Below are 26,639 nucleotides of genomic sequence, written 5' to 3' on the forward strand. Positions count from 1 at the left end.
CCACTTCGATAGGTTAGAGTCTCTGGCCATCAGTGGTTTTCTGGCTGACTTAGAGGCCCTGCAGCTGATCCAGCTTGTCTCTCAGCCTACACACGTGGCCGGCCACACTCTTGATCCGTTTTTTACGACTCTCTCGGATGCCCAGATTGTGGCGGTTGATCCTGTGATATGGTCTGACCATTATCTGGTGTCTGCTTGGCTTCCCATCCCTGCTACTCCCACTATTCCACCTCCTTTGCGGATACCTCGGCGCCACTGGAACAAACTTAGGCTAGAGGACCTTCACCGCATTATGGGTGCCGAGCCTCTAGGTCCTCTGCTGAATGCCACCTTGGGCTATGACCGGTTCTGTAACTGGATCACCAGGGCACTTGACGCCCTGGTACCTATCATCTCCAGCAAGTCCAGTCCCCGGCAGGCTAGCCCCTGGTATGACAGTGCGCTGCGTGCCATGAAGTCCTCTTGTAGACGGGCAGAAAGGGACTGGCGTAAGACGTACGATGCCGATAAAAAATCCATCTACCTGGCCTCAGTTAAGCTCTACCATCGAGCTATATGCAGGGCCCGGGCGGCGTTTTACGCAGCCGAATTCCGAAATAGCCTCAATCCCACCAAAACCATCTTTAAAACCATAAAAGACCTGATGGCAAAGAGAGTTCCCCCGCAGTTGGATAGTTCCATCTCCCACTGCGAAGCTTTAGCCACTTTCTTTCTGGATAAAGTTAAGAAAATCTACCAGGCGTTTCCGAGCACACTGCCACCAGTGATTCCCTGGAGCGGCTCCAGCAGCTGTCCATCGCTGCACTCCCTTCCCACTCTTTCTAATGAGGAGTTTGCTAAGTGGGCCCTGCGAGTCAAGTCTGGCTCGCCTGCAGACCCGGTAAGATCTGCCCTTTTCAGGGATGTTGCCTTTCAGGGACGCACAATAGTGTGTTCTCTGATTAACCTCTCCCTGACTTCCGGCCTGGTCCCTGCCAAGTGGAAGCAAGCGGTGGTCTCCCCGATCCTAAAAAAACCATCCTTGGATCCGCTGAGACCAGAAAACTACCGCCCTATATCTTTGCTCCCTTGGCCGGCCAAGGTCATGGAGGCCCACGTAAATCTGGCCCTCACGGAGCATATGACCCAAGTTAATGTCCTGGATCCCACGCAGAATGGGTTTCGTGCTGGCCACAGCACTGAGACGGCCCTTCTGGCAATGGTTGAGCATTTGCGGATTGTGCTCGATGCAGGTCAAACGGCAGCGCTTATTTTATTAGACCTGAGCGCTGCCTTTGACACTGTTTCCCATCGCATCCTTCTACACTGCTTGCAGGACATTGGCATTTGTGGCTCTGCTCTGCAGTGGTTCCGCTCCTTCCTCAGTGATCGCTCCTTCTGCGTTGCCACCCCTCCTTTTCAGTCCAAGTACCATCCTTTGGACCTGGGGGTCCCTCAGGGCTCCTCGCTGAGTCCCACGCTTTTTAACCTGTACATGCAGCCGCTGGCTGAGGTCGCCAGGCAATGGGGCCTAACTATGGTCTCTTATGCCGACGACACTCAGTTGGCGGTTACGATCAGCGGGGATGCCAAGCAGGATGCCCTCAGGTTCCGAAGTGGACTGAGAGAGGTGGCCAGCTGGATGAATAACAACTGTCTCCAGCTGAACGCGACAAAAACGGAGGTGATGATCGTTGGAAGGGATGCGGACCACTGGGGGGACGGATGGTGGCCTCCTGAGCTGGGATCAGCGCCGGTCCCCGTCCTGGAACTCAGGAATTTGGGAGTATGGCTTGACCACACGTTAAGCTTTGTGACCCACACGAAGAGAGTGGCGGCCTGCTGTTTTGGAGTATTACGCGGGCTAAGACCCCTGCTCAGATTTTTTGATGCTCCTACAAGACAGCTGGTCATTCAAGCAATGATTATCTCTCGGCTGGACTACGCCAGTTCACTCCTTTTAGGAGCGAACCAAGCTGAGATCCTTCGTTTACAGCGAGTCCAGAACGCTGCGGCTAGGGCGGTGGTCGGTTTGCCCCGGACCTGCCCCACCTCTAATACTCTGCGGTCCCTGCACTGGCTCCCGATAAACAAGCGAATTCAATTCAAGGCTCTCTGCCTGGCTTTTAAAATTCTTCGAGAGTCGGCACCTGTGATACTTAACAAACTGCTCTCTCCCTACGTTCCTACCCGCTCACTCCGATTCCTTGGACAATCCTTGGTGGTTGTCCCCCGTTTTAGACTTAGTCGGATGGGGCGTCGCTCCTTCCGAGTGAAAGCTGCAACCCTCTGGAATGCGCTCCCCTTGGAAATCCGTCTCTTGGATGATTTATTATCCTTTCGTAGGGCCCTGAAAACCTTCTTGTTTTAATGTTCCCTGTTTTAAGTGTTCTGCTTTTTTGTTGCTGGATTTAGTGTTGTGTTGTGTCTACCTTTCCCTGCGCCAGGACGCTCCTTCGCTGGAGCAGCTGTGCGCATTAAAAATGTAACTAACATAACATAACATAACATCTGACAATTGAGAAGATCTCTCGCGGGGTGTTGTTAGTTTTATTGATCTTCTCGGCTAGGAAGCCTCTTTTATGTTTAATGATCTGTTTCCGATATTCTTTAAGAGCTCTGCAATACTTCAGTTTGCTCTCCGCAGAATACCCAGATCTCCAGCGTCTTTCCAATATTTTACAAAGGGATTTCTGTTGACGTAATTCGTCTGAGTACCAGGGGGCTGTAGGTGAGGCCCTGAGGTTTTTATCCGCCTGAGAGGAGCCAGTGGATCGATTGCCTCGCAAATCCATTTGTTAAGGTTGCTGATGCGAGAATCTAGATTCGCCGCAGGGAGCGGACTGCTATCTTTAAGACACTCCTCGAGAGAAGTCTGGGAGATTATACTCCAGTTTCTTCCTAATGCTCGGGGAGTGGAGATGGGTCTATCAAGACGGGTTAGGAGGATAGAAAAAGGGATGAGAAAATAGTCCGACCAAATAAATGGAAGAGGATCTTCAATTGTAATATCCAAGAGATTAGTACAGATTAAATCCAGTATGTGGCCAGCTCTGTGGGTGGGGCAGGCAACTTGCTGCCGCAGATCGCAAGCAGCCAATGTAGATAGAAAATTAGAGCGGACCGGGCAGGAAAGATCTTCAGCGTGCAAATTACAGTCCCCTAGAACCGTGAAATTGGCATAGCGTGCACAGGAATGAGTAATGTAATCCAGAAGAGCTGGGAGATGAGAGGGGTTAGAGTTGGGGGGTCGGTAAAGTAAGAGACCTGTGAAGGAGACCGAGGCAGAAAATTTGACACAGAAAGGGAGCCCTTCTATGCTGTCAATAGGGTCAAATTGTGTGGACGAGATGCACCATTTATTTTTGTAAATAATGGCCACTCCACCCCCCTTCTTGCCGCCTTGACGGTTGGCACAGATAATGCCAAAACCCTCTGGAACAGCCAAAGAGATGGCGGGGTTGGTGTCCTCATTAAGCCAGGTCTCGGTTAAGAACAGTAAATCCCAGTCGTTATCCGATAGGGATTGCTGGATGTCAAAAAAGAGTGCTTAACCAAAGACCGGCAGTTTATCAGAGCAATTTTAATGGGTATAGCCAATTTAGGGCCCCAGGAGAGCAACCGGGAGGGAGGTTTAATAGGGTCAACCAAAGCATTAGAAGAGAAACCACAGTGCATACATAGTATGTGATCACAGTGCGGATTCAAAGGAGTAACTCGATGGTGGGCGCAGCCCGTTGGTCGAAATGTAAGTAAATCGCTGCGACTATAAAAAATCCTTACCGGACTGGTTAATCGGGCAGTGTGGTCGGCTCCGGCCGCAGTCTGGTCGTGGACGGGCGAAGACAGGATTGCCTTTGGCGTGCCGTCGGCATTCCCGCTTCGCGCGGCTGCTGCGCGGCCGGGTGGGAGGGAGGGGACATTATATGCAATGGGGGGCGTGGGAGGGAAACCAACAAGACCTCCACACCGAGCCTCATGACAGCAATTAGCAAACACCTCTTCAGACTAAACCCTCAAAGAGCCCAACCACATGCTCAATTTAGGGCATTTTATTTGCCCAGATCACCTACCGTCTCCGCCAATCAAATCACACTTGGTGTGATGCATCTTTGTGAGTGACATGGGCTCTGAAGTTTCTGGGCGCTGAGCAGCAAACAGCAGCCTCTCCCCCACTGTCCTCTTGTGAATAAAAGACAAGCAAAGGATAGGGCTCCTGAGTCAAGGAGAAAGGGACATAGTGACCACAGGAGCAAGGGTGGATGAATGTACAACTCACTTCCAAAGATAATGTTGCTACAGAGTCATGTCTAACTAGGGCCACAGACATCTTCGAAGGGAGAGCGATGCGCGCCATTGTCCATGAGGTTTAGTCTTCTTACATAAACAGGAGAAGCTAATGTCCTTGGGAGCAGAAAGGGCTATCACAACACAAGGAACTTCTTACAAGGCATGTGGTCCAAAAATCCACTAGGGATGGGCACATTTGAACATACACTGATCTATCAGGTTTGCACTTAGGAAAGAGAACACCTAAAGGCTCCTAGGTCGATATTAGAATAATGTGGGGCGGAAGAACAAATGTTGTTCCAGGTTTAGTAGAACACTCTGATCCTAGCAAATGAGTCGCCACTGACACCATACTAAAGGAATATCAGACATGAGGAGTGGTCTTACCCTAGCCTAACATGGCTGACCCTACCCAGGTCCCGCCCCTGATCTTGATACCGAGTCGTAAAGTCGCGTATTCAATCGCTACAAGAGTGCCTCTCGTTTACCTCTTCCAGCCAGTTGTCCAGCAGATGTTTATAGTGCGGTATGACTGCTGGTTTGTGCTGCACCTCCTGGGCCTCCATGTTGATGGTAAGTCTGGTGAGAAAAAGAGAACAATGGAATAAACACGCCAGGGACTCTGGAAAGGACGGGTAGCAAGGTAGACAAAGTAAACAGAATATACAGAACAAAAAAGTCAAATATCAGACATAATAACAGGCACTCATGAGCTGATTTAACATTCAGACTAACTAACACCTAGGAAGGATGTGCAAGACATACGTATAACAACAATAACAAGAAAGGGAACGGGGGAAAAAGCACTTGTGAGTTCCACGTGGTAAGACTCAAGCTCAGGGAGTTCCTCATCCACAATTGCTGTTGCAGATATGGACGATAAATCCCCACATATAGGACATAAGTGCAAAGGCCGGGTCTGTGGAGCTGACACCTATGGTGATGTTATAATAGTAACTCATAGACAATACTCACAGTGGACAACAAACACCACCTAAGTTGTCAGCTGAGCCTGGTGATCAAACAGGAACATGCAAGGCAGTAACAGCAAGGCAGTAGAACAAAAGACACAGCTACAACAGACAAGGAGCTAGCAAGGAGGAGTGCGTAACAGGAAAGAAGGGAAAACAAAGGGCACACTTGGCAGAACACAAGTAACACACCACACAAGGCAAATGGAAGCTAAAACAGCAGGAACAGGAACGTATCAAACTAGAAACGGGAACTAGGAGAAAGGGAAAGAAAGGTAGGGACTGTGTGCAAGGTAACTACATAAGGACAGAATGTTCAAGTGTCGAGGATGCGGACTCAGAAATCAAGGAAGCACTGCAGGCGGTGTTAGTTCAAGGAACAAGGATTAACTTAAGTTCACTTCTGAGTCACACAGGAAAACAACTCGAATGACCAACTCTGGACTGACGGAACCTGGGGCTTAAAAGAGCTCACTGATTACATGCCACAAGTGTGCTGAATTCCTCCAGCCATCCTTGGACGAAGCAGTGAGCAGGGAAGTCTAGTTATTGGACTTTTAGCAGAAGCAGAAAGGCTTCCATAAAATCTGGAACGGTTCAGCAACAAAGTAACATTTCCAAGCAGCGTCCAAGAGCCTGGACATCAGTGTGTGGGTATTGTAGAAGGTATAGTACAACATCTGGAAGCTTCTATGAACACTGGAAAGAGCCACATGTGGGCCTCTCTGCTGGGCATGAGAACACGGGGAGGGAATTGTGACAACACAAGTCAGCGGTTTGAAGAGAAATTAATATCAAAGTCATCATGAGAAGACCTTTTGTACAGTGACAATAATTCATACTCAATAACATAAATTAAATTATTCTCATAGACAACACATCGATGAAGAAATGTAAACCAACCTACTTCGGGCCTGACTACAAGTGTAGGTGCTATTTATTGTATCTGGTAAATAACAATACCATGGGGTCCGTTATTTATTGGATGTGATAAATAGCACCTGTTACTAGCTTCTGGGGAATAACATGCAGAGTTTGGTGTTGAGCGCACCAAATCCACATTTTTCAGTATTCCATATGGTTTTCCCCTGTTAAATTGCAGCAGGTCTGACCTGCCAAAATTTGCCAAAGGTGGCGGTACTTAACGCATCTGATGATTATCGGAAGCGTTAACTAACACTCAACTCATAATTCCAACCCGTGCATAAACAGGGTTTACCGCGGGTCAGAAAAAGTGACTGACCTTTTGTCAGGCCCTAAGACTTTAGATGGAGGGAGGGGATTCTTATCTGACCTGTACCAGCAGATGTTTGATGACTTATGAAAAATGTTTATCGTGTCTCAGTATCGATAGCGTTGATCCAATATAGTACAAACAAGAGCACCAGTCGCACTGCGGTAGGGATGGAAATGACCCAACAGGAGCACACCATGAAGAAAACAACAACTACCACTGTTCAACCTGATGAAGGTCTGGCCAGAGGATACTTCAGTAACGATAGTTAAAGGTCATCAATGTGAGACCCGACAGACCACAAGGCAACCCCGAAGAACTGTGGACTCCGCTCTGGAGCCTCAGGATTCACAGGTCCAGTGGGAGGGAGGGCTCTGTCTGAGCACAGCCTCTCATATCTCAAGATGGGGATATCGCATGTGGTTCATTCTGATTGACCCATGGACTCTTCTGCCGGACACGTGGATGATGGGGCATGCTCCACATGTAGGGGACCCCCTTAAGACCGCAGCAGATGCTCGCCGATTCAAACCCATGGTTCCCAGGCTAAGAACCGCCATCAACAAGCACATGGAACCTCTTCAGACTGAATCAACTAATGGGGACTCATAACTCAAAGGGACTGCTGATGCTTTGTGTTTTTCACTTGTGTGTGTAAAGAATGTTACTGGGGATAAAAAGGCTATGCGTTAAATAAAGGAAAAGCAGATAAAGGCAACTCAAATCACGATGGGCCCGATTCACAAAAGTAATCTGAGACAAAATCCTAACTTTACGACTTTCGGTATTCACAAAAGGCATTTAGTAGTCGTAAAGTTAGAATTCCTAACTTTACGACTACTAAACTAAGAAAAATTCTAACTTTACGACTACTAAAAGCCTTTTGAGAATAATGAAAGTCATAAAGTTTGGGTTTTGTCTCGGATTACTTTTGCGAATCGGATGTATACAGGACTGGAACATCCTTTGGCCTATGTAATTTGAAAAATTGAAAAGTAAAAAAATATTGTTGCATAGTTATTGTGGTCAATCCAGTGAAATAATCGCAGATAGATGATTTCGGTGAATAAAGATAAAAGGAGCCTCCTCCCTCTTCATTTGTGGATTAATCAACACACTGCAGAGTGGGGGAGGTTCCACTAGGGTATCAACACACACAGGGCAGGTGCTCTACACAAACCCAAAACCTGCGCTAAGAGTTGCACGAAACAACTGCTCGTCGTCTCAACATCCTGAAATGAGGATAGCTACACACCCGAGCCAGAGATCAGTTCGACAACTGCCTTCTCCTCTCTGGAATTCCTAGACTTTTCCACGTGGTCTGAATAAACTGCATGTTTATTGCACTATTTGGCAATAGCCCCCACATTTGTCTTAAAGCAACACAACAGCGGGGTGGGGTGCACATTGAGAGCCCAAGACAGCGGCATGATCTTGAGCGCCCCCTATTTTATGTATCACTTCATCCCGATGTGGGGGTGAACACACAGAAGCGCGGACCTTGTGGTCATTGTGGGGTAATGGTTTCACCATTCAGTAGGATTCTTTGGGGCTGCCCCAACCCCGCTTCTCAAGAACTACCCACATCGCTGGGTGTTGTACACAGATTTCCCATGTGCTGATGGTAACTGGGACAATGGTAGTCTGTCTTTTAGCTGCACCGGAGAAGGGCAGGTGAAGGGGATGCTGGAGGAGTCTGCGGTTTGTTCTCCTGCAAGAAAGGGACCAGGAATCTGCCAACAGCCCTCTCTCTCCCTTTCTCTCGCAGGTATTTTTATATTATTGTTACCTTCCTAACACTACCCTTTTCTGGGTACGTCAGTACAGATTTGTGGGACCTCTGGCCCAAGGGATGTACAGAGGGTGTGTTTAGGACTGGGCCCTCCTCCAGAAGTGCTGAGGTCACCTTTGCACTGAATGTTCACTTCACAGAGGAGCGCATGAAGTGTCTACCAAATCACCCTACTCTTAGTTTCATATTGATCACCAATTCAACTGCTCTCTGACGAGTTTCACCAGCATTTTCTTGTGTATTAGAATAAAAGTATCTTTTCTTTCACAAGGTAAAGCACTGCCTGAACGTTGATTCATTGGTTGGCAACAGATATTCTAGTTTGCACTCAGTCCCTAACCTTACACCACCCCACTGAGTAAGACTTGGACTGAAGGTCAAGTGTCAGAGGGAATGAACCTGGTGCTCAGTTGTGGGATCTGTAGTAGGGTAAAGCCCCAGGGAACCAGCTGTAAACACCCTTGACTGTTAGAATCTGCCCCAGTAATCCCTCTCCACTGGGACTCCGGAATAGGTTCTCACACCCAGTCCACACTGAGCCATGTGTTCGAAGCAACTCTTTTAGGAGGCTTCTCTCCCAGATGGAGTTAGTTGTAGGGAGATGTGGCCCGCTTCTACGATGACACTGCGTGTCGTCCCTATTCTCTCAAGATTAGGAGGGGCAGTAACGGAATCCATGTCACATGCCAACATAATTGTCATTCCAAAAGAAGGCAAAGACCCACGGTGGCCCAAAAACTACCGCCCTATTTCACTAATAAACCTAGAAAGCAAACTTTACGCCAAAATCCCAGCCACAAGATTAAACAAAGTGCTCCCACAGCTAATCGGAAATACACAGGTAGGTTACCTAAAAACCCGCATGTCCCATGACAACACAAGACTCCTCTGCCAAGTCATAGAACACTCCTCTAAAACACTTAATCCAACAGTAGCCATCAAGCTAGATGCAGAAAAGGCCTTCGACAGAGTATCCGGGCATTTCTTAGAGAAAAGCAGGATAGAGCATAACCTGGACAAGGGCTTCACACGGAAAGTCATGGCATTATACAAATCCCCCAAAGCACAGATAGCGATCAACGGGTCTACTTCAGTCCAATTTAATCTCCAAAGAGGGACTAAACAGGGATGCCCGCTATCCCCGCTGCTGTTCCTTCCAGCACTTGAACCCCTGATCAGAAATATCCTAGCTAACAGCAGTATAGCGGGCGTAAATATTAATGGCACCACAGCCAAACTCGCTGCCTACGCAGACGATCTACTCATAATAACGGAGGATGCCGCGCACTCCATACCAGTACTCATGCACACCATTGAACTATCCGCCAAACACTCGGGCTACAGACTCAGAGACAAATCAGAATGTATGCCCCTCAACATACATACAACTAGATAAGTAATGGGTTCCTCCGGGCTGGCCTGGCAACCCGGTTTTGTTAAATATCTAGGTATCCTTTTTGGTAGAAGCCTAAGAGCGACTCTAGAACAGAACGAGAAAACCACTCTAGAAAAAAATCAAAGGACTGCTAGATACCTGGTCACCCAAGTTCATCACATGGTGGGGCAGAGTAGATACTGTAAAGATGATGATCACCCCCATAGTAAATTACCTAGCTGGTATGCTCCCCCTGGCTCTCACAGATGAATTCCACAAAAAGAGTGACCGAATGCATATGGCGTGACAAAAAAACTAGAATTAGCTTCCAAAAACTTAGACTGGGGAAAAACCTAGGGGGGCAGAATGCAGCAGACCTGAGAACCTTCCAGACAGCCTTCATAGCCAGACAAGGAATGCACTGGGTACTGACTAAACAGCCGTACCCACCAACCTGGCTCTCTATAAAGGAAGCCATCCTGATGAATGCAGACCCTCTAACTCTCCTCACAGCCAACAAACAAGCACATAAGAACAATCCGATCTTCAAGGTCACAAGGCAGACGCTGCTCAAGGTAGACCGGAAGCTCGATTTCAGCATCAAAAACGTGCTCTGGGAAACACTCTGGGATAACCCCAAGATTAAATACAGAGGGAAGACCCTTGACATTCAAACATGGAAAAAACTAGGTCTCTCATATCCAGCCCAGCTGGAAGAGGAAGGATCAACCCACACTTTCAATAGCCTGAAAACCCGACATGACCTCCCCGATATGGAACTATACAACTTCTTAGCAATCAAAACAGCCCTAACAAAATCCAAACTAACCAAACACAAACTCTCAATCTTTCAGTACATGGAAGACATAAACAGGGCAGGCCACCAGGTCTCACACTTGTACAAGCTCCTCCGCCCAGTATCCTACAAGCTAAACGCAAAGAACAGCAGTTATTGGGTATCACAGCTTGGCTCCAACCTCACAGAACAAAAACTAGAAACCTTGTGGGCGGCCCCATCAAAAAACATGATATCCCCAGTGCTAGCACAAACTAAATTCTGGCTTTTACACCAAGCATACTGGACACCTGCTCGCCTAGCTTCGTTAGGCCTAAAAGATAACGATAGCTGCTGGAATTGCGGCACAGCAAGAAAAGACCTCGCCCACCTCATCTTCCACTGTAGTAAGGTCAGCAAATTCTGGGGAAAGGTGCTCAGCTTCACCAACAAGGCCCTAGGAGGTACTCTAGTACACTCCTTTGCCACAACAACCACCGCTCACATCACAGCAGATCTAACCACACAAGACAGAAACCTCCTGGACTTCCTCCGGACGACAGCAGTCAAAACGATACTAGCCAAATGGAAGGATACCACCAAAGCCACATTCAAGGGGTGACTAAACTTGGTCAGATTCCTCAGAGGGGCAGACATCACTGCATTAAGACAGACACCAGGGAAAAACCCCAACCGAGGAATGTGGTCAACATTAGATACATTCCTCAGTACATACAAACCTCCATAAACAACTGCATACGCCTGATCAGCCACTAGCAACCCAACGGAGATGGGAAGGTCTAGCACTATACCGCCAAACACCTATATGTTTTATTTTTACGTCGTATGCTCAATGGTGTCGCGAGCACAGGCGCAAATACCTAAATGTTCAATGTTAAATGTCTAAAGTCGTTTGCAGAAATGAGGGGCAAACACAAATGTAAATCGTGTATCCCTGCAGACATGCCCATGTAACCTCCTATTCCTTATATTTCACACCGTTTCTATTTTTGTACTGTGTAAAACACCAATAAAAAAAAAAAATAAAGATTGTGAGTACTTGGTCTGCGTGTTTATTTCAGACTCTGAATTTCTCTAGAACCTAAGGTGAGTGGAGCCCCACAGATCTCAAAGTGGGAGCACCTACTACACCCAGTGCATGTGCAGGAAGCTCATACAGACAGGAAGTGATAAAAGCATTGAAACAGATGGCCCTCCCCATTTCAAAGATACGCAGAGCAGGGGTCTAGATACTCGGGAGGTTTCTCCTCCATGCCTGGTGTTGAACCTGTTCGAGATGCTGGCTGTGGCTGTCACAACAACAATAGATTTCTTTTGGGCTGGGCAGTCTCTTTCTTAAATGCTTTTAGTGCAGCAGTCACTCTTTGCAGCTGCCCTGCCTTGGTGTCGTGTGAGGCTGCTCTGTGCCCAGAACCTCCTGCACGCACCCACATTTACAGCAACATTACTTCTACATAAACCCAACGCCTGGGACTTCTCAAATTCATAGTCTGAGGAGTCGACCACATACATACATATTTTTTTACAATATGCTGTCCTCAGTACTATGGAGCACTGGCTGTTCCTGCACAAAGAACAACCTCGCAGAGCAGAGGTGAGTGAGCAAGACATCTGGAAAACATCTGGTGCAGGAGGACGCCTACCTGGTCTGCACGTGACAATACCTCCCATATAAATGAGGCTGAGACACCTCAAGAGGGTGTCAGACCTAACAGACGGTCTGTGTGTGTGCCGCTCTTCTCTGTTGTAGCCAGACCACGGTGGCAGCCACAGAGGCTTCTTTGCCTCCATATGCAACACTGGGCAGACCTGGCCTCGTGTTAGCCCCTCTTCTACTACCCCAGGGTGCTGCATGACCACTGCACGTCTTTCCAAGGCCTGCAGCTTCACCCTCTGCTGCTGCCCATGTGTACTACCTGCATTCAGTAAACCACAAACCAGCCTCCTCTTTCAGCCACCACCACGTGCCCAGCGGAAACCCTACTGATGCTGCCACCTTCCAGTCTGCCGGCCATGTGGTCCAGCAAACCCCGAGGAGGTGATGTTCACTGACACAGCTGTGCAGTTCTAGCCCACCTGGAGCCCGCACATATTACAACCAGAAGCCTAGGTGTTCCCGCTCCTCCTTCTAGTAAGCATCCTGCATCCGGCCGAAAAGAACAATTTGTGATGGCTTTGTCCAAGCAGACGCTGCCACGCCACAGCAAACTAGGATGATACAATACTCTGCGGGTAAGGACTATAAACATGGGAAACTGAACCCCACAAGGCACCTGGGCACCCCAACAACTACAGGGGCCCCTAAGGCCATGGCGTAAAACTTACATAGCCCCACTAAACCTACAAATCCCTATGTAACCCACCTGCCAGGCACACCTCAACAACCCTGCTTGCAAACAATGCTACAGTGGAGGTGCCCAGAATCACAAACAGGGTAAGCAGACTCACAAGGGGCACATGACCAACTGGCACCAAGGTGGCCCATAGATAGAACCGGGTCTGAGGTGTGGGCCTCGCACGGGGAGAGACTTGTGTAAGGTCAACGGTCAGACACATGGGCTCGATGAAGGATCAGATGCAGGTGTGGCTAGGGAAGAAGCAGCCCTGTGGGTCCAGCTGGATCTCTTGGCTACTTGGGGGCGTGGTCTGAGGAACTAGATATCAGTGTGGAAGATGTAAAATCGATGCGACCCTCAAAAGGTCCCTCTGTCAATGTCCCAGGTGTAATAGTTGGCGGTCTAGTGGCCAACACTCATGCACCCACACATCCGCAGGCCAGGCGTGACCTGCGGGGACTAATAAAAGGAGGACAGCCGCTCAGGGTGAGTCACTTTCGACTTGCATACTGGTGTGGACTCCCTGTGTTCTGCTCCACGCTCCTGCCCGCGCGCTAGGCCTTCTACCCACCGTCAGGTGTAGCCCAGCTCAGGTGTCAGACACAACACTGGCGACGAGCGGAGGGGACCCAACCCTCGCTCTCACCGAGCACCATTCGGCTGAAACGGCCGCCTCCAGCACGCTCCATCGCGGCTGTGCACTGCGCGAGCTGAAGGCTGCCTGACGTCTGCAGCCTGTGCGCGCCTGCCACTGCCTCAGCGCCGGCCGCGCTTTGATGCAGGAAGCATCAGGGGCAGCACGCGACCTCACCGGTGGCCCCACTGTGCCTCGCCCGAGACGGGCTGAATACGCTGGCCACACCCCCGCCGAGCTCTGGGCCCTGCCCGGGGAAAGAACTGCCTGAAGCCCCACCTGGATAATAAAAGTAGAAATCCACACGGCAGAACAGAGACTCTTCACTGCTGTTTTCCTGTACCTAACAAGCATTGCTAAAAGGAAGGAAAGAAAAAGAAAAGGTAGTTCAAGTAAGGAGAAGGAGGGGGAACCAGCACATTGAGAGTCTAAAGGGCAAAACTGATACTAGTACAGAGCACCACGTGGGACACCCTGCACTACCCTACACTAGGCTCTGCCAGAACACGTGGAACACCACTGGCCTAAACACACCCAGAGGCCCAACCGTCAGACGCAATGGGGGACGGCGACCAGGCCGCAGCCCGCATACCGTTCCAACATGCAGCATCAGGAGTCTTACCTCCTTTCAGTGAGTTAGAGGATCCCACGTCAGCCTCCTCCCGTTGGAAGATATGGATTGAACATCTCAACAACTATTTTGTCGGACGACGCGGTAAAGAGGTCATTGCTATTCTACCATGCAGGGGACGAAATCTTCAAGCATCTACCTAACACAGGGGCAGCAGACGACTATGATGCAGGAGTAACAGTGCTAAATGGCCATTTTGATACAGAATTGAACCGGGATTTCGAAGACTTAAAGCTCGGACAAGCCTGCCAGAGGGAAGGAGAATCGATGGACATGTTCTACGCACGTCTCCGGGAGCTTGCCAGCACGTGCACTGATAAAGACCAGCCAAAGGAAATCAGGACACAACTAATTCAGGGGTGCCGCGACAAGACCTTACGAGGACTCATACTGCGCAAACCAAGAATCACGCTAGAGGACATACTGATACTAGCCAGATCACATGACCTGTCCGCTGCTAGGGCAAACGAGATGGATCAAGCCCTAACCAAGCCCCACAGGAGGCCGGAATCTGTCAAGACGGAGCGAGCTGATGCCGTGAGAACCAAGCCCACAGGAGACACATTCAGAGGACCAAGAGGAGACGCCTCCAGATCAAGATGCGGATACTGTGGCCATGAGCCACATGCTGCCAAAGACTGTCCCGCCCAAGGAGAGACCTGCACCAACTGCGGGATACCCAATCACTTTGCATCCGTCTGCAGAAGGAGCAACAAGAACTGAGAATTCCCAAGGCAGAAACCCCCAACGCGAGCCGTTCGGCAACTATCGGTGACGGACACCGCGTTCCCCGACCACGCACAGAGAAGACCTGCGAAACACCTGCCAACGGTAGAAGATTCCTCCGAGGATGACGACGAAGAGGTATACATAGTGTCCTTTGCAAGGGAACTCAAACAACGCTGCCGACCACAACCGTCGTGCATAGTCTAGGTCGCGGGAACGGAGGTGAAAGCGCTCATCGAGAAAGGAGCAACAGTGAACGTCATGGGCCTACAACAATACCAAAGCCTACGCCCTCGCCCTCCTGTGGTGCCATCCAAAACCAGAATCTACGCGTATGGGGCAGACACGCCCCTGCCGCTGAAGGGAAAGATATTGGTACCCATCAAGGCAGACGGTTTTCAAAAATTGACTTGAACGCAGGGTATCACCAACTGCCCCTGTCCGAGGAGAGCAGATACAGCACCACTTTCAGCACACACCTAGGGCTCAGAGATACAAACGGCTGAACTTTGGAATATCTTTGGCAGCCGAAGTGTTCCAAAACATAATATGGGAGTTGTTATCAGGCCTACCTGGAGTGTTGAACGGGAGTGACGACATCCTCATCTATTCAGCAATGGCCGCCAATCACCACAAACATCTCCGTGGCACACTGAGGCGCCTCAGCGAATACGGAGCCACTCTACATAAGGACAAGTGACAGTTTTTCCAACCTTCCCTTGAGTTTTTTGGCTACGTATTCAACCAAGAAGGCATACAGGTGACCCGAGGAAGTCGCAAGCGATCAAAAAATACCCCCGCACCAACGACACCGAGGGAAGTACGGAGCTTCCTGGGGATGGCCACGTACGGTGGGCGATTTATACCAGGTCTGGCCACCCGGAGTGAGCCATTGCGAGCCCTCATGAAAGCAGATGCGACCTGGCACTGGGGCCCAAAGGATGAAGAGGCATTGCAAGGGGTAAAGGATGCCCTCCTGGGAGAGGCCACGCTGGCCTACTTTGATCGTGAGAAGCAAACTGAGGTGCTGGTTGATGCGAGCCCAGTAGGACACGGTGCGGTATTGGCTCAAGAATGTGAACCAGGCCAGTGGGTCGCCTTGGTGTTTGCCAGCAAGTCCCTCAACTCCACGGAAACAAGGTACGCCCAGATTGAGCGCGAAACGCTCGCCATCAAGTGGGCCTGTAGCCACTTTCATCTGTACCTCCATGGGCGCCCGTTCACCATGGTCACAGACCACCTGCCTCTTGTTCACCTTTTCAAAGGGACTGCACCGCACCCACCCCCGCACATTGAGTGCTGGGCAGTCCAGTTGCAACCGTATGAAATGGAGGTGGTATACCGCCCAGGGTCAAAGAACCTCTCGAGGCACCCAGTTAGGTCAGAGAAGCAAGAAGAAGACGAGGACGTCAAACAATATGGACATTTGGTATCTCTGGCAGCATTCCCCCAGAGCATGTCCGTGGACGATGACCGAGAAGTGGCGGCTACTGATGCAGTCTACAACAAGACACTAAGCGCCATGCAAGAAGGCTCGTGGACAAACTACCTTCGTCAGGCCAACTCATGGACACCAGAAGATCGAGACACCCTAACAAGAATGTGGCGGTCCGTCACAAACTTAGCGCTACAAGCGAGGCATCCTGCTGAGGGGACCCCGGCTAGTGATCCCGCAGAGCATCAAGCACCGGGCAGTCCAATTAGCCCATGAAGTGCACCTAGGAATAACCAAGATGAAAGCACGGATGCGAGAAAAAGTCTTGTTCCCAGAGCTGGAGGACATGGTGGAGGAATATGTCAGAAGATTCTCATTGTGTCAGCTAACAAGCGGCCCGGAGAAACCTCTCCTAGTTATCACCAAAGAGGCCTGCACCGTCCCATGGTCCAAAGAAAGCGTGGATTTTGGAAGCTTCCCAGGAGGAAAACACACTCTTGTGATCATAGATGCATACTTAAAGTATCCTGTGGTAGAACCAGTCGCATCTACGGCTTTCAACCACGTCGGACCAGTGTTATTGAAAGTCTTCGCCATGTTTGGTTTTCCTCAAGTACGTAGTGACAATGGTCCCCCGTTCCAAAGGGCCGAGTTTGCCACGTTCCTCCAACAGCGAGGCATATCGCATCGCCGCATCACCCCTCAGTGGCCTCAGGCGAACGGGGATGTCGAACGATTCATGCGCACTCTGAACAAGATGTTTTGCATAGCGGTTGTAGAACAAATAGACCCGGAACAGAGGCTCCACGAGTTCTTAAGAGAATACCGAAACACCCCTCTCTGTACGACCCAGCGGAGCCCATGGGCCCTCAAGCTCCATGGCCATTCATGAAATGCAGAAGTCAGCCAGAGTGTTCTATTGCACACATACCGATGGACCCTCAAAGCCTTCTCCAACGATCAGATGCTCTCCCTGCGGATCTCACCAGGTATGAAACATCATCCACAGTGAAATCTAAGTCTAAACGTCCAACCGGTGTAATGATAGCAATAACGCTAACAGCTGTAATAATATTAACATTGATAATAGAGTAAGCACATCATTGTTATGTATTATTAGATGGGCCTGTGGCTTCTCAGCTAATGCTACTGGTTATCACCCTGCTCGAACCACCCAACACTGCTTAGATGTTTCAGTCTTTTCTTAACTCAATGTCATTGCGCTAGGGCTGCCACGGGGCAAAGCACGATTATTGCAATGTCTGGCTCAACATTCTGTACACTGGGTACAGATGTTTTAAAATCAGGGAGCATCCATTGTCAGAGCTGCTTATGACCCCTTCCTTTAGCTGTTAGGGTCCACGTCAGGTGCAAGAATCTGTCGGTGACGCACCAGCAGCTTTATATCAACACACCTGTAAACTATCAATGAAAAATCTTTTCTTTCCGGATGGGCCTTGCAGCGCTACAAAAGGACTTGATGGAACCGGATATCTTAACATAGTCTTGGCTTAGCAATCAAGAACACCTTAGTCAGCATCACTTGCATTTTCCTGCTCGATGTTGGCCAACCCTGGCACGGTGCAGTAGACATCCTTGACATTCTCTGGCCATAAACAGCACATTGCAGTTTTCCTGACTCGTGGTGGATGTCCGTGGAACTCTTTGTGTAGCCCCGGCATTAAGACAGCTATTCCCTCCGTGTGATGGCTCTCTCTAACATCTAGTTGTTCTCCATCACAACTGATAGCCCTAATTGATACATGATTATTATTTGGGGATGTATACAACGCAGCAGCTACTCCAAGTGTGCTGCGGCACGAAAAGTCAAATCTGGCCCAAATGAATGCAAAGGACTAAAGGCAGACCCAAAGAGCAAGGTTTTGAGAAGTTTTTTGAAAAGCAAAATGCCCCCTGTGGCCCGGAGTTGTAATGGAAGAGCATTCCAATTCAATTCATAAGTCTTTATTTCGATTTTTAGATCATAAAAGACGTTTACAACAACTAGTCATATTCAAATACTTACATTTTTAGATTTTAAAATTACCCTCCATTAACAGTTAATAATAACCACTAAGCACCCCATCAATTATTGGCCATCCAACAATAATTTAACACATAAATTACATACATATAAGCAAATATTAATTAAATTTGGTTAAAAAGCATTATTATAGTTATATTTTTTTAAACCATTTCTGTAGTTAAAAATAATATTTTTAAACTTTATAAATTCATCATTAAACACATTCTATAATTTCAAGGTTAACCCTTAAAAATAAAAAAAAACATTAGGGAAAAAGGAAGTGCCACTAAAATATCACTGTAAGCTCATTTTACGGGATCGGATGATTCACATCCAGTGAAGGAACTTAGCCACAGCTATAACCACAGCATGGGAATTGTCAGTTCGAAGGATCCTGACAGACTCACAACCTGTTTTGAGACCTAACTGAACACAAATGGGTTTTATCCAGGATAATCTAGGGACCTTATATTCGGGGCAGGCAAATAAGATGTGCCCAAAGTCTTCCCGCTGGGTGGGGCAAAAGGGGCAGACAAAGCCTTGACCCCCGTGCCACCTCGCAGTGAAGGCATTGAGTGGTAGTGTCCCCACCCTGAACTGATGGTATTTCTTCCTGTCCCCCGGGATGGTAATCCAATCCCAGTAACCCTCAAAGGCTGGAGGGTGTTTCAGTCCTAGGAATTCTGCCATAAATGATGGTTCAATACAACGGCCAAATCTTTTTACCTCAAGCATGTTCCAGTACAGGTCTCTAAATGTTTTCCTAGGTGGAAAGGCATTCCCTGTTGGGTCATCCCACAATGGTGATAGGTCCAAAATCTTAATAACATCTGTTCTGGTAAAGGAAAGACGATTTGTACCCTGGGTTATATTAGGAAAAACCTCACGTTCATCACCTTCTTTGTCAGTAGACGCAAACTGGGATGCATAGTGAGAAACCCAGGCATTAGGTGAAACATAATTAATAGGTTCACCCCTTTTAACCCCCCTTCCCCATTTGACCATATCCCAAAATGAGCACATTGATCTTTCACTACTGGCGCTCAGCAATTCCCTCCAATATTCTTCATCCCAGTCACGTTTTGCTTTATATTGGGTTTGTTTATACATGACTCGGGCAGTCTTAATCCTAACTATGAATTTGGTTTTAACTGCATCTGATAGGGCTTATACGCTACTCTACAAGTCTTGCCATACCATTGGTCTTCCTTCCTCAGTGGTCTACTCTGTTTTTAGTCACCTTTTTAATAAAAAAACATCTTAACTGATTTAAAAAAATTCATGGATTAGGCCAGTATTTGATACAATTTCCTCCACAGTGGAGTTATTCTGAAGTTCCTCTATAGCCTGAAGAGTCAAATCCCTCATAGCAGCAATACTTTCTTCATTCATTGCACAATTAGCCCATCTAACTCGTCTATAATCATTTGAGAGGGCTACTTGCCCACAATCAAATTGGCCCTCGCTTTTGGATAATTCAAATAGCCTAAATGATTAATGGGTCGTGATCACTCTCTACTCTTTCCACTATCCGCATATCCTCAATACTAGCCCAATTCTCTTTTTTAGTGAGGATATAATCTATACGGCTATGGGATACACCATTGTTAAAGGTAGATGCGCCCTGTTTGTCAGACCCCGTTCTTCCATTTGTGGCACGTAGGCCATGCTCTACACATAGGACTTTAAGTTGCAGCGCGGCCTCTGTCCATCTTTTAATAGGTGGTATTATCAACTGAGGGATATTCCAGATATAATCCTCTTCCAGCGTAAGGTCTAGGTCATAGCGGTCTAGAGGTTCGAAACAACAATTAAAATCTCCAGCTACAATAGTATCACCCTTTGAGCAGTAGCGCTCAAGAAGAGCATCTAATTGGTCAACTGCTTCAGTAGATTTACCACCTGGTAGCCCCCTGGAGTAAATATTAAAAACTAATAGGTCGTTATAATCAGGACATTTAAGTTTTATTAGCAAAATGTTTGGGCTATTAGTAGCCAACTGGGAAGTAGAATACCTACTGTCCTGCTTTACCCATGTAAGTAGGCCTCCTTTGAGTCTCCCCCGCAAACTAGGACTAGCCGGAATATAAAAATGTAAATATCCTTGCTCAAATTCCGGGGTCACCTGCCATGTTTCCTGGAGAAGGATTATATCCCTGGTATCTAAAAAGGCTAGCCAATCCAGGGATGTTAGTTTACTTCTCAACCCTGCCACATTCGAAGAGACCGGGGTGGATACATATGGATGTTTAGTACTGTTGGTTTGAACAGAGGATCCGATGCTATCCTTGCCCTCCTTTAGAGTAATACCCCCACAGTTACTGACCTTTAAAAATTCATGAATTGAGTCAGTACTACTCTTTGCTAGACCATCAGTCCCAAGGAAGGTGGAATCCTCTGGTAAAATATTTACCATGGGGCAAAGTTCTATCACATTTCTGAGAGGCCATAATTCCTCATGGTCCCCCTCCTTAGCTAGAGGGAGTCAGTCATTACAATCTAGAGAATTAAAAATCTCAAATCTATTACTTAGTGGAAGAGTACTACTTAAGGGGGCAGCTAGTGGCAAGCCCTGGCCCTTTGTGTATATGCAGAATTCGTAGAAATAGCCCAGTGGAAGGACATTTACAGAGTCCTGATGAATCCTAAACGATCCAGCCTGCCTAAGAATGTGTCGGACCCATTCAGGCGAAATAAAATTTACAATAACACAGTCCCCCCGCATTCCCTTGTTTGGAGTGACCCAACCAAGATACTCTGCGAACCATCTTGAAATTAGCATATAAGTGTTCTCCCAAAACTGTTTTAATACTCAGGAAATGTAGGGCCTGATTTTTCAACGATGACCAGTGCTCTACCTCACCTTCTGGAAGCTTGGGAACATTAGCCAGAATGACAGTGTAAGGACAAGCCTCCGGGGGTAGATGAAGAGTAGCTTCCCTTGAGGAATTACTCACATTTGGGAATAATCTCCCACTCGGGCCCTTGGGGGGAGATTTAGCTGGGGGATTAATGGTTGGTATTACTAAGGGAGGATCCGGGATTATGGGAACATTAGTGCTAATGATAATTGAACTTCCTGGGTCTTTGGGCTTTAAACCTACAGGAGCAAGAGATGTTTTGGCATTTAATGCTGATATTTTCTGAGCCCCTTTGGCGGGCAGACGATTGCTTCTAAGATGATTTTCCATTAATCCATCCTACATTCTATCATCTCAAGTTTCTTCATTACTGGACGAAGAAGGGATCCGAACAGCTCCTCCATGTGCCCAATCAGATCGGACATGGTTCCTTCAATGTGGCCATTTGAAGGAATGGACTGTGTATCGGACCTAGGATTAGGCACTGGGCGAAACATTTGAGGGATAGAGTTTTCTAAATTTGCACCTGACTCAGTTGCAGAATGTTTGTGTTTTGCTAATTTTGCTTTTTGGCGGCTACCCTTCGGGGGGCCCTGAGCTTTTCTCTTCATAGGTTGGTCTTTTTTTCTAGCCCCGGGAGGTAGTCGTGACTGTCTAGTACGTGTAGAGGGAGGGGAGGTTGTGGGGCTAGATATAGATAAACCATCTGAGTTTGAAATTTGTAAAACTACCTCACTGTCGTCCAGGGAGGGCGGTACCAGCACCTGTGGGTAACCAGGGTCAGGACATATATTATCGGAAGCATCTGGGGACACTGTTAAATCAGGGTTAGATTTTTGACTTTGTAATGGCTCTAGTGAGAGTCTCCTTGTTAATTTCCACTTCAGCCTGTTTAAGAAATGCGTCCATTGTCCCAACACCACAACCACCCCTTCGGATAATTTTAGTCATTGTTCGCGGGATAGGAACTGCATTCGAAAGCCAGAATAGTGTACCCCCCTACCCCAAACCAATGCAAACGAATGAGAATCTAAAATAAACACCAATACTGTTGGGTCATGGATAACACGAAGTTAGGGGGGTGGCCCGTCCCGTCCTCCTCCGTCCCCGGACGACCCGGGCTTAGCCTGCGCGCGTCCCGCGACGCGGAGGGGAAGTTTGTATTTAAAGGGTTATATGTCGTTACCACGAATTCCGTTGCACCGCATGCCTTTTCCACGCATGCGTTACCACGGAATTCGTTTTCCCCTCATCATCTTTTCCACGTCGTTGTTACGTTCTAAAGAGGAAGCGGAAGTTTATTCCGCTTCCTCTCTTTCGACGCGGATTTCTATGGCACGGCGGGATCGTTTTTTTATGGGGGGGGAGACCCCCCCCAACCCCTCTTTTTAATCCTACGGGTTTTTTTTTTCGTGGTTAAGACTATCGTTGTAGGCATACGCGTTGAAAAGACGTTTACGTGGTAAGTGCCTCGTTGTAAACGTTACGCGTGGTAATGCCTTCGTTGTTAATGATGTTTCCCTATTTAAAGCGCCTCCTGGCGCGTACTCCGCCGGAAGCGGCACTCTGGCCGCAAGGGCACCTGGATGGTGTAGTCTGTTGTGCCCCTCGGTCCCCCCCCCCCACTGCGGCCGCACACGAGTTGGAGTTGCTGCGGCGGCAGGGAGAGACCGGGTGTGGCGTTGAACTGGGCAAAGAGGATCGCGTCCCAACAGGATCCCCAGCAGCAGGTCCGAAGAGGCAGGTCAGCGTATGGCAAACAAAGTCCCCGCTCCAACAATGGGAGGTTCGTATTTAAAGCGCCTCCTGGCGCGTACTCCCCCGGAAGCGGCACTCTGGCCGCAAGGGCACCTGGAAGGTGTAGTCCGTTGTCCCCCTCAATACCCCCCCCACTGCGGCCGCGCACGAGTTGGAGTTGCTGCGGCGACAGGGAGAGACCGGGTGCGGATCCCCAGCAGCAGGTCCGAAGAGGCAGTTCAACGTATGGCAAACAAAGTCTTGGAATCCAAACAGAAGTAAGAGCTACTTCCCCATTTTCCTTCTGAATGAAGGGATGACCAACAGGAAATTGGAGGACCAAGGTAACCTAACCAGTTGATACGGAACAAGTCTGTTGGACAGGTATTGAGGGCCTTTACAATAAAAAGCGTTCAGAGTTAGAAGTAGGCCTTTGAACCTAGCCCGTTTTTTCACTGGCAGCCAGAGCAGATGTTTTGAAACAGGCTGAATGTGAGCTCTCCTGGGGAGACGCAGCAAGGGTCGAGAGTAGGAACTGTCACTTGAGTTGTTCCTATCATCTTGGGTCATCTGTAGCCCACAACAACCCTTACAGAGGACAGAGGGTGGAACATCAAATACGGCAGGAAGCTAGATCCTGGAATACAGATTGTGCTTCTTGTGATTTGGTGTAAATTCGTTCAGTCGATTTTGCGATTTTTGGACTTTCAAGAGTCTCAGAGACTCTTGCGGCTCAAGGAGCTTTCTTTCCCTTAGGCAATCTCACTCCCATGGTAATCAGACTCCTGTGAAAGTGAGCGTTGTAAATGGCTGCCAGCAACATGAGAAACATTTTGCTGGCAGCCATTACAAGTGCCTGTCCTGAAGTTGTAAAACACATAAAGATAGATGGGAGAAGGGTATGGATACCATGACCCCCTAAGCCCCATTGAGTGAGGGGCCCAAAAAAAAAAATGAAAGGCAATTAATGTGTGCCTCTCCCCCCCCCAGCCTCAAAAGACCCAAGGCCAAAATGTTATTAAATGGGGAGGGGGCAATGGTGACCCTCCTCCCAGAGCCTCGAGAGGCCCTGGGGGTAGACCCTTAGGACAGAAACTTTATAAAATGGGGAACGGGCCATGCAGCCCCTTGATGAGCCTCAAATTGGCCCCGGGAAGTCCACTCCAGGTGCCAAAACACTATGAAATGGAAGCTCACCCTGGGGCCGAAATGTAAGCAAATGGAGAGAGGAGCCGCCTCCCTCTCCGAGTCATTACTGGGCACAGGGACCACGCCCCCTGGGCCTGCTCAAAGGCTATATCCCAGGGAGCCCACCCCTAGGACATATGTTAGGGTGTGGGCAGGAAAACCTGTGGTTGCTCTCGCTTGGCAGGAGCATTTTTAAACCTCCCCCCAAGCGGGAGCAAACACCAAGTCCGCTCCCAGAGGGCGGGAGTTTCATAAATGCTCCCTTCCACTGGGAGCAGACTTTATATTTGTTTACCTGCCCCCCGCCTGCGAAGAGCAGCATTAGGAGCTGCTTCTTGCAAGTGGGCACCCACCCCTAGCGGTGCTGTGCTGTGCTCCGGGAGAATGGGGTCCCTGGGACTGAAATCAGCCTGGAGAGGGAGCGGTGTGCCCTCTTCCCCATAATAAGTGCACTGGGCCTCGGGGGTCGGGGTCACTGGGGCCGATTTCGGCCCCAGGATAGGAGCTGTGTGCACCCCTCTCCAAACAAGCAGGCCAGGCTACGGAGGATAGGGACCCTGGGGCCAGGATTGGCTCATATAGGGGGCCACGTGCCACTCCTCCCCAAATAGGCATGCCAGGCCGCTGCAAAATGTGCCGGGCCCCAGGGGATGGGGTCCCTGGGGAGGAAATAAATACGAGAGGCTGGCTGCATGCCCCGTTCCCGCGTAAAATGTACAGTGCTCAGAGGTTGGGTCCCTGGGGCAACGGGAGGGAGTCCGCGTGGCCCAATCCCCTTTAAAAAATAACAGCCTTGGGGATGGGGTTCCCAGGGCCAAGCCCTATGGCCAACTCCCCCAAAGGCCGTGCGTAGTGTGGGGTTGGCACCCAGGCCCTGCACCCACCCCGCCATGCACAGCCAAGGCTGGGTGCCGCCGAGGCTGCATTTACGTATGGTAATTAAGTATTACTATATCTTTTAAAAAACTATAACATTCATGGTTTGGATAACGGAGATACCCTCAGTGGCACACAATTCACAAACACAGATTTCAGCCAGAGGTGCTGCTCTCAGCTCTCACGAAAGCAGAGCTATTTCTCAGGATGCACAGATCTGACAGAGAGGGATAAGAAAGCAATAAGATCTCCCAGGGTCTACTCCTTTCATTACATTACTTCTTTCAAAAACTTTATTCGGTTTTTATGTATAAAAAACCCCATAAAAGTACAGCATTTAAAAATACTCCGTACATCTAGACACAGTGCAAATTAAAACAGATAGGCATATTATAACCATTAAAATTAGAAAGACATCAATCACTTCAACATCCTCTCATTATCAGACTACCCATATGTTCAAACTGTTTCCATATACACAGAACGTGGTTCAGGTCAGTGTAAATGGTAGACCATACTTCGGCTGATTCTAGTTGATGAAGAAAAGTTAATGCAGGAAAACAATTTCTGAACAAGTGTCTCCTGAACAGAGGCTTAATAAAACTAGCTCTAGATCAGTCATAAAAATGACAGAAAAACATGAAATGGAGTGTACCTTGAGTCGAGAAAGGATCACATGGGCATGTGCCTAACATTAGTGACCAGTCGTCACCATGAGGAAATGACACCAGGCGATGCAACATGCTGAATCGAAACCTAGTCAACAAGAACCTCTGTTGGGACTCCTGGGTATTAATCAAATAGAGTTGTAAAGCCAGTGAGGGAGATCATTCGAGATAGGGGTTGACAGTAGTTCAGCTTGGTGGTCACTCTTCCTCAAACAGCCGTAAACCCTTATGTTTAAGTTTTCTGATTTGCTCATCCCAACAAAAGTTAATGGCTAATTGAATACATCGGCTCTCCCCGGGTTTTTCATGTTCTTCAGCCATGGAATTTCAAGACCCGGTTGAGGGCTTAACAGTCCGTTCTGATGGACCTATTAAATCTAGTTTCCTCTTTCGTCCAGACCCTATGCCACACTAAAAGCAGGCCAAGTTTTATAAGGAAGTCTATAGACTGCAGACCTAATTCTCAAGGGCACAAGAATGACGCTGTACTCTAAGGGAGTGACAACATTTTCTGAGGCAGGTCATTTCACCAATTTCTAACACAGGCCCCCTAACACGCCTCCCAAATGCCAGCCTCATAAACAGCCACTGAGATGCACTGTGCCCGACATAAGGAAACATTTGTTTTAAGGATTTAAGACCTTATTCGAAGGAAAGCACAAAAAGGGACAAAGTTGCCTTCACAAACTGCTCATTCCTGCCGTTAACGTGTTGTTTCCACCTGCCTTTCTGGTCAAAGTTAACCAGCAGATAAGAAAATAAATGGTATACTTGAGTGACACATTGTTCAAGCAAAATCTAAGAGAATCGTTAGCACTAGTACAAGTCATAATAAATGTTTTACCCACAATGACTTTAAGCCCCAACTCTCCCATGAAAAAAGCAAAATGATCCAATAACATTTGCAAAGCTACAGGTGTGCGGCCAATAAGGACTGCCAGTCCATGCAGAACAATGCAGGAAATCGTTTGATTACCCATCTGCGGAAGGTCCATGGACCTCTTCACCCACTACATTACTTAAGTATTTAAACATAGCATAGTTCAACTAACAGAAATTCTCATAGTAGCATGTCACCAGAAGC

At 48.4% G+C, this 26,639-nt stretch overlaps 1 protein-coding gene across 1 annotated transcript in view; it reads right to left on the reverse strand.

Annotated features, from left to right (window-relative positions):
* SPAG8 (sperm associated antigen 8) overlaps positions 1-26,639 on the reverse strand; it is a 273,990-nt gene that overhangs the window by 239,881 nt on the left and 7,470 nt on the right. The window contains exon 2 of the mRNA XM_086960019.1: positions 4,758-4,848. Coding sequence (XP_086816145.1) covers positions 4,758-4,848 — 91 coding nt within the window. The remainder of the gene's footprint in view (positions 1-4,757; positions 4,849-26,639) is intronic.

The sequence above is a fragment of the Lissotriton vulgaris genome, chromosome 3_1 (assembly GCF_964263255.1).
Source record: "Lissotriton vulgaris chromosome 3_1, aLisVul1.2, whole genome shotgun sequence".
Classification (NCBI taxonomy): Eukaryota; Metazoa; Chordata; class Amphibia; order Caudata; family Salamandridae; genus Lissotriton; species Lissotriton vulgaris.